This window comes from Amia ocellicauda, chromosome 17 (genome assembly GCF_036373705.1).
Source record: "Amia ocellicauda isolate fAmiCal2 chromosome 17, fAmiCal2.hap1, whole genome shotgun sequence".
Classification (NCBI taxonomy): Eukaryota; Metazoa; Chordata; class Actinopteri; order Amiiformes; family Amiidae; genus Amia; species Amia ocellicauda.
Genome location: NC_089866.1, coordinates 23,020,091 through 23,029,531, shown reverse-complemented (window position 1 = coordinate 23,029,531; position 9,441 = coordinate 23,020,091). Strand labels below are relative to the sequence as shown.

Genomic DNA, 9,441 nt, shown 5'->3' with positions numbered 1-9,441 from the left:
TCGGGAAAAAAAAAAAAAAAAAAAAAAAAAAAAAACACCTCTGTGTAACTGGTTTTGCCAAGTTCAATATGTTCTTCAAAAATATACATTCTTGATGTAAATAACGTAGGACTGCAGTTTTAGTGTCTTTCACCATTTATTTGGCCTTTGTATTGGAGCTGTGTACACTGCATTATGGTTGTAAAATAGGTCGTGTTGTGTTCATTTAACCCAGATTGATTGATTGAGAGAGAGATCTAATTACACCTGACTTGTAATCAAAGCGCATCAACTGTTCTTGTAATGTATTTGATAGCGTGATATTTAACTTTGGATGGTGTATGAATTATGGTTTACAGATTTTCCTTATGATTTTGTAATGTTTTTAGTTTCATAATGTATGTGATTTTGTGACGGTAGATTATTGGTTTTGTGTGGTTTGTGGAAGTCTGGGATTGTGCTATAGTTGAAATGCTGTAATATATGTACCGTTTTGATTTGAAAACTACCTGCTTGGGTGTTTGTTTGGGATTTTATTCTCCCGAGTCTGTGGGGATCTTTTAAATCAGTCAAATAAAAATGGTAGCAGTTTATTCTGTTCAGTAAACTAATCCAGTTGGCCTTAAAATAGGTCTGTTACAGTGATTTGTATCATGTATATGAATTAATTGGCTGATAACTAACAGTAGAAACACCAGTGGTAAAAATTGGTTAATTGTCTGTAATACTGACCACCTGTAAAACTTTAAAACACTCCAAAATACAAATGATTCAAATACACTTCTCTAGAAGACTCATGGACATATACATTATTAACCTAGATATATCTGTTGAGATGTATTGCACAATAAAAAATTCAACCATTGTACTTAATACAACACATTCAATCCCTGGCTTTAGCGAATGCATTTATTGTTGTCCTTACAAAATGATCAATGTAATAAAAAAGTAACAAATGGTGTAAAAAGTCATTAGAATATGATTGTATATAAATGGTTTTGTTATTTTCAATAATCGTTTCACCTAGTACAGGGTCTCAGTACCTGGTTAAATGGTTAACATGATATGAATAAATAAAAAGCAAAACTGAAGTAAGTAGCTCCTGTACCTCTGAAACATTAGATTAAAAACATAAAATCTATAAAACATAAAAATACAATAATTTATAACAAAGTACACAAACAATATCAAAATCAGCTGTCTCAGACCCAAGCTGTTCTCAACAGTAAGTGTAAACGTGAAATTAAATCTCGTTAGTTAGCAATTGACAAAGAAAATGCAGACGAAACAAGAAATGTTCAATGCCCAGCCTAGAGTGGAGATGTACTCTTTGAAGGGCCAAGGCCAACACTTGTCAAAAAGCACCAGCTACGCCACGCTGCCCAGTTTGTGAAGACGGACTTCCATTTATCTTTGAGACATGCTGCTTTGTCTCAACATGCACAACCTCCTATTCCCCCATTGCTTTCATCGTGTTCAGAGATTAGGAACTGCGCTTTGAGAACACAGACCAGTATAGCGCCCATCCCCGCTGGGGTATTGCTCCCTGATCTTCCACACGCTGCAGCTGGAGATCACTGCCAAGCTCCCGGGCTGCAGCTCTCCGAAGCGCCAGTCGATGAAGAGGCTATAGGCACAGTGTCTCAGCCGGTCATTGGAGTTGGCCTCGGACGGGTCCCGCAGTGGGTCTCTATAGAGCAACACGGCGTTCAAGACGTGTCTGTCCAGGACGAGCTGGGAAAACAGTGGCGAGGCGGTGATGCACTGGCCTTGGTGTCGCCGGCAACAAAGCTGCTCCTGTGGAGTTGGCATGGGCAGACAGCAGCCACAGCGGCACCAGGCTGGCAGGGTCTTGAGGTGGTGTTTTGGGGGCTTCAGAACCCGCATCCCCATGTCAGCGTTCTGGCTGGGGGGGCTTTGCAGCAAGTTCATGAATGCTTTCATGCTCCCTGGGCCGTGCTAGCAATGGAAGAATTGTGATATTAACAGTGATATTAACATTTCACAGACATTTTACAGCTCGTGTAATAAAATAGTTGGTTCTATAATAAGTTCTTTATACAATTCTTTACTTAACTTAAAACTCCTACAGTTTAAAATAATATTGCTTACAGTAGAAACATTACTTCAGTGATTAATTTTCACTGTGATATGTTCTGAAAAGCTGTAAACAATGAAGTCCTTGAAAGAATCGCCTTAGACTCCCTCCTACCTATTTTTGGGAAGACTGTTTGAGGGATTTCCCAATTACACTCCCCTAGGGCCGCTTGAATAAAAACCAACCTTCTGAATAAACTGTGCCTGCCGCTCATAATTTAAAAGACTCTACGAGCTCTCACCTTGCGGAGCTGGACAGAGAGAGGTTTGGCTTCTTGTATGCTTTTTTTCAGTTGATGTTTCACCAGCATCACTGTGTCGGCGTCCACAAAGGAGATGCACAGGGGCCTCTAAAGAGATGAAATCTTTCATATCTGTCCATGCATATTGCACATACATCTCTAACTGGCATGCATACATGCATTTCCTACACTTTTATTTTCTTTGTAATCCAGTTTGCTTTTCTACTTCACTTTACCCATGCAAAACGTTAGTCAAATGATGTGGTTTTATTGCACACATTTCTGAAGTTTTATCACTGCTGGTCGGTTCTTCTCCACACAATTGCATATTCTACTGTATACTGGAATGGTGTTTGGCAGAGTTAAATTTGATATTTTGATGGGACCATACATATTAAAAAGAAAACTGTTTTACCCGCTTCTCATTTTCAACAGACTCGTATTTCTTCTCCGAATACTTCGTTTTCACCCCTTTTGAGCAGCAGCAAGGGTGAAAATAAGTTGTGATGAACCAGTCGATCAATATAGTGGTCTAGAAGACACATCATTGATATTGTTTGGAAGAGACTTATTGATTTGTATGCTTGAATTAATTCAAGAAAAGCATTGGATTTACATAACAGAGCATACTTACCAATGCATAATAGGACAGTGTAGATCCAATGTATATAACTAGCTGAATTATATTGAACTTTCCGGCCTAATAGAAGATTGAAAAAACAGCATTAGTGTCCCAAAGCCTAATATCTGCACATTTTTTAAATCGACTTTTCTGTGTAGTCTTCATTAAAACGTAAGAATGGCAGGACGCTATTGAACTTTCACCAGCACTTGGTTACGTACAAATAATATTGTAGATGAAGCCTAGATTATATTATTCACTATGTCAAGATCCTGGAAAGCACAATGTTTTACTATTCAGTGAAGTAACTTGTGCTGCTGGGTTGAATTCTGCAGGTTTTGTCAGTGCGTTATGGAGCTGTAAGTTATAGAAAGGACAATTCACCTTTCCAAAAACCATCACATCAAATCTGATACCATATGCTTTAAACAGTGTGCGCTCTTCAACTCCATTAACCAGATAATATCTTGCAAACCTGTAAAAAAATAATAAATACAATGTATTGACAGTAGATGCACTGATCTTTTCCAACCTAAATTGGTTGTCAATGGGTTTTATTTGATATGGTCTAAATTCACACCCGATTATAGATCAAGAAGTAAAACACAATACTCGAATGTTTAAACATCTAGGTTTTATGATGCTTTGTTCCCATTTCCAAAGCGCGTAGTCAGTTCTTTTCTTACCTAAAATTCAGGCCAGGATATAAGGTCTTGTTGCTATCTTTCTCATCCAGTCTGCGAAAAGAGTACTCTGGGAGACATCTGTGAAAGAATCGATCCAGGTTGCAGTCCCAGTTTATCTGTATTCCTATCACTCCCCCCTGAAAACACAAACAGTCTGTCCTAAACACACAGACACATATACACACATTGTGCCCTTTATCAAAATCTACTGTTCATACATTTTCATGAGGTAGACATCATAACAGACAACGGTGTGACAGAATATATGAATTATAGAGATACTGCTTGCAGCCTTTATATCTTAATAGCATGTACTTCATATATAAGCCAGCAATTCCCTATTTTATTCTTCAGTTCCTCTTTACAACCACACATTTGTACTGAACTCTAAATATACAAAACTGATCAAAGTGACTGTGACTTTTGCATCAGACCTCAATGGACAACCGATAGCTAATATATTGTTTATTGTCAATATGTTAATTGCTCCTACCATTACATTAATGCACCATTGTATACGTCTATGAATTAATAGACTGCAGTATTTATTCATTATAATTGTATATATTATTTTTGTCTGCATAAATGTAATATGTTCATCAAGGAAAACAAATATTAGCCGAGGGCAAATACGAGAATTGACACATTCAACAGTATTCAAATATGAATTCTGTTAACATTCAGTTCTCATTGGTTATGCAGTTTGGTTAAGAGATTATAACAATGTGCAACTAAACCTTTCAGATAAATGTGGTTGCTCTAGCACAGGGTTTTCAAACCGGTCCTGGAGTACCCCCTGCCCTGCTGGTTTTTGTTGCAACCTAGGTCTTCATTACTTAATTAAATTGTATATATTGCTTTGTTAGGGCAATTAAGGATTCAATTAAGCAATTAAGACCTCAGTTGGAACAAAAACCAGCCAGGCAGGGGGTACTCCAGGACCGGTTTGAAAACCACTGCTCTAGCAAATTGTATTCTTACTGATATAAGTGTGTGGAGGGGGGTTAATCATCTAATTTGGGCTCCAACTTCTACCTACTTCAGTAACATACTCTGCAATACGGCAGAGCCAAATAATCATTTAGAGATATCTTCAGTTGCATTTCAAAAATACATTTCAAGATAACTCCAAATGATTTGCAGATATCTTGAAATTACTTCCTGTTCATTTACAGACACCTGCAAATAATTTGGAGATACCTTGAAATTACTTCCTGTATGTGTATTGAGATGATCACTACCTGTTTACTGATTCAGTTACATAGAAATTAATGAACAAGTGAACTGGAAGTGATATATTTGGGCTACATACAGGAAGTCATTTGCAGATTTCTCAAAATGATTTAGAGATATTGTCAGGCCTGCAGTCTGAACTTCAGCACTAGATGTCTCCCATGCTCCAGCTTTTCAGATTTCCTGCCCGGAGTCTCCTCATTATTCAATCATTGACCTCACCTGACCCTCATCTCCTTCATCTTTAGCCCTTGTAATTAAAACCCTGTCTCCCAACACTTGTTGCAAACTCTTGTTCTTGTTTGATTGCATTTCTGAACATTTAGCCGTGTATTCTCATGCTGTGTATAGACCCTGCCTAGTTATTCATTTCTGAATTTGGCTTCTCCATGTGGCTCTGTTTGTTTGATCGCTCGATCTCTCACCTGCCTCTCTGACTATGATTTCTGGTTCTCCCTTTTCAACTAGTTCTGTTCCTGTCCCTGTTTTCCCTGCAAACGTGTTCTGATTATATCTCTAAGCATGAAAAAGAAGGCACAGACAAACCTCTACCGCCATTTCGGAGAAGTTCTCTCTAGTCTCCTGCACTATATCTCCTAGGCGAAATATGGGGCAAAAGGGATCTGTTCTTCTGTTGTATGTACAGCTTTTCAAATATGTGTCATTCATGTAGGACAAAATGTTCCTCCTGTAAAAATCAGAAAAAAAAGTTAATGAGTTTTGATTTTGGAGCACTCCGTGACCAATCTTTGATGGATAAAGCAACATAAGACTTACTTGATGTAGTTAAAGGCTGGGAATCGGATGTTGTTCTTGATGAGGACAGTGAAGTTTTCCGCAGATTCGAGAAGAGCTGGACTAAAAGTGAAAGAATGTAGAAGTTATTTTATTTTTTTACTCCAATAACACATTTATTTCTCTTGCAATTGCAAAAGCATCCTGGATCTAGGTGGGATTGTTACACCAATAGTATGAATGAAACCCAGCTGTATCTGAGCAATATTGGGCCATACCTTTCTAACATGCATCCAAAAGATGAGTCACACTTTAAAATGCCAAGTGTCATGTGTACAAGATTCATTGAGTAGCAGGTGACTTCTGCCCACAGAGATTTTGTAAGACAGATAATACAAAAAAATCTACTAAGCTTGCAATTTTTCTCTTCTGAGCTCTCTTTTGCTGGTGTATAGAAACAATGACCACTTCTATGTTTGAATCTACTTAAAGTTCCCCTAAATCTCAAATCTGACTGGTATGCATATAATAGAAATAGACCATACATCAGCAGCCCTGAAAGAAAAACACACTGGGCAGTGAAAATGACATGTTCTCTCTTCCTATTTTGTTTTTGGGGTGAATTTAAAAACAGTAATTGTGAACTGTTAATCAAGATAAAAAATAAAGTTCCAGAACACAGAAAAAAACATTGACAAATCTCCTCACACACTTACAACTTGACATAAAGACTGAAGACTGCTTGACTGCTTGAATTTATTGTATTGCTTCTTTTCTTTGACTTATGAACATTATATATTTAATTTTGGGATTTAATTGAAAAGTATTACTTTTGAAGGTGAAGGTGAAGGTGTAGTAATATTAAATAGATCACGTAAGTTGCTGGTCTTTTGATGTCAAAACTGTGAGCTAAGATGAGGCTTTCAGCATGGTCATGTGATCTTGTTCAGTATTCTTTTTTTCATGAAAAGAAAAGATGATAATTTATTATTATTTAGTAGCATTTATAGTGTCACAATACCTAATACTGAAATATGTTTGTTATAATAAACACATCCCTGGGTCTAAAGTCCTGAACCATTTTCAATACCTTGGAGATTTTCTCTTGCTCTCAATGGGACACCAAGAAACCACTTCACAGGTTTTGTACGTGTTCATATATTTTACACAGACACCTGTCTGAACACCTATAAATGACAAACAGATTAAAACCAAATATATATATATATATATATATATATATATATATATATATATATATATATATATATATATATATAGATCTAGATAGTTTAGCATTACTGTAGTTGTTGTTATTATTGTTATTTGTTTCTTAAATATTATATTATCATTATATGGTAATAGCAATGTGCATCAGTGCATTTAATGATTAATTAACAGCCAAAAAAATCATACAATGTAGAAGATGAGAGTTCCCACTGCAACCACAAATAACTAAATTGCACACTCCTCTGATGGTGGCTCTCAACTAGACTGTTGTAACTGTGAAAATATTTGTTTGTGTACTAGTCAGACAAGCAAGGAAGGCATTTCATTAGGCTGTACCATGGCTTTGTTGGTCAGAATATCCTTCCAAACAATCTTTATCTGTGCGGCATATTTTTCCGGATCTTTGAACCTAAAGGGAAAGTAGAACTCATTTTTTGTATCACTGATTGTTTAATTATAAGATAATAGTTTAATCGAATACTATATCCTATACTATACTGGGAAGTGTTATCAACACAGTGTTAAATCAGCAGTAAGTTACACAATTCACCCAGGAAAGTGGGACTATAGCACATCCTACCAAACAATATATAATAACAGAAAAACAAGTTTCTTACTATACTAAATATAGTTATGTAAAAAGTTAATATAGTCATAACAGTTAATATAGAAAAACCTTGTAAGTTAATCTATTATCTATTATCTTGAGAGAAAAAAAGAGCCTTAAGAATGAAGTATCATTCAATACATAAATATTTATGTCAAGATACTTCAGACATGTGCTTTGTGTATATACAGTCTGTGAAATGGTTTAAATATTTAATACAAAAAGGCAGTTCAAGACGTACTTACCTCAGGACATTTCCCTTGCTTTTGATTCTTTGTGATAATGGCATTTGTCATAACGAAAAAGGAGTTCTTCCCCTAAGAAAATGCATATTGAAGAGAAATTAACATTATATATATATATAGAGAGAGAGAGAGAGAGAGAGAGAGAGAGAGAGAGAGAAATCTAATACTGATACTAAACCTTACTGTTTATTCAGGCCAGCTGTGCAGAGACTGACATACCTGTGAAAGCCCACTATGATCCGCCACATCCCAAACCACCTGTCCAGCTTCAGGGACTTTGGTCTGTGCCACCCCTTTGACCTTGACCGTCACAGAGCTGACCACCAGATCCGTCTCCTGATACTCCTTATTCCATAAGAGCATAATACTGCAAGACAGAAATGGTCATCTTGCATTCACTCAAAAAAAACGATCAAAAAGAAAACTCCAGCTTCTTATTTTTACTTACTGTTGTACTTCCCGTCTGCCCATTTCTACCCCCAGTCCTGCCAGACTTCACAGAAATGAACTTCTCCTTTTCTTTTAAGCCTTGGAACTGTTTGCAATCTTTGCATTTAATTTTGCCTTTACACTGACCATTTAAGATTGGATCATGTTTAAACAAACTCAACTGAGAATTCTGTTTTTCTTAAAATATCATTAAACACACTTTTGTTTAATTATGACATAAAGCAAATGCACCAAAAAAGTAATCTTAGGGACTTTTTCAGTAAATAAACTACATTTGGGCTAACTATTTAACTGCAGTATAATTAATTATTCAGATTTTGTTTTTAATATCCTTATAATTCTATAATTTATTTGTAACTATTCTGCAGTCAGTTATGCTACAAGATATGGTCTGCTTCTGCCAGGTGCGTGGGAGTGTTTCCCGTTACTGAAAGGAGAGAAAGGGAAAATGCCCTCACCAGATAAATGCCAGGATCAGCCCGTTACAAGTCCACTTCAGCACTCCGATTTTAACGCTTTTAATTCGGACCAGTTTATTGGTCTCGTATTCGCACAGGTCGAGCAGACTGCACGACATCCCGACTGCATACACTGCAAATCCTGTCTTCCTCCTTAATTCCGCAGAAGTGTGTGTAGTCGTCACATGGCCAGCAAAAGTGCACAGTACGTTATTGACTGGCAAACACTTAGTCTGTTGTTCATTGTTGGATGAAGGGCAGTGTACCCAGTCGCAAAAATGACTGCACAATACTTCAATGTTGCTTGCATTTAAATAGTTTCAAGAGCTCCTATCAATTTCATCAAATGTGTGTGTGTGTGTGTGTGTGTCTAAACTTGGAATAACAAGAAGAGAGAGAAAAGGAAATGAATAGATCCGAGATCAAACCAAAATATGTGACATCATTGAAAGAGTGAACATGTTAAAATGGCAGTGGGCCAGACAACACTGCAAGAAGAACAGACCGAAGATGGACAAAGGAAGCTATTGAATGGATCCCAAGAGATGAACAATGACCTGGAAGACGACCACATGGAAGATTGGAAGATGAAATCATACACTATGCAGGCATGCCATGGAAAAAATAAGCTGTAGATATAGGCTGGTGAATATTTATATAGTGTTGCAAATGTATGCACCCACCTAAACAATTCTCTCGTATCACTGAATTACTGTGAATTACTGAACACTGAACACATATGGTAGATTGAAATTCAGTCATTCAGTCTGATATTTTATTTTAAAACACAAACTCAAACCCAATTATTGTAAGGTGACATTGGTTTTATGTTAGGAAATATGTTTTATATTTGGTAG

At 36.6% G+C, this 9,441-nt stretch overlaps 1 protein-coding gene across 1 annotated transcript; it reads right to left on the bottom strand.

The window, feature by feature from the left end:
• Window positions 1-874: 874 nt before the first annotated feature.
• p2rx7 (purinergic receptor P2X, ligand-gated ion channel, 7) lies at window positions 875-8,911 on the bottom strand. Its single transcript, XM_066688715.1, has 13 exons — window positions 8,585-8,911; window positions 7,896-8,043; window positions 7,677-7,748; window positions 7,161-7,233; window positions 6,685-6,781; window positions 5,637-5,717; window positions 5,406-5,547; window positions 3,627-3,763; window positions 3,325-3,415; window positions 2,953-3,018; window positions 2,734-2,850; window positions 2,319-2,426; window positions 875-1,938 (listed from the first exon to the last, which is right to left on the bottom strand). Exons 1-13 carry the CDS (start codon window positions 8,701-8,703, stop codon window positions 1,456-1,458), a joined length of 1,734 nt encoding a protein of 577 aa, XP_066544812.1. The 5' UTR covers window positions 8,704-8,911; the 3' UTR covers window positions 875-1,455.
• Window positions 8,912-9,441: the final 530 nt, after the last annotated feature.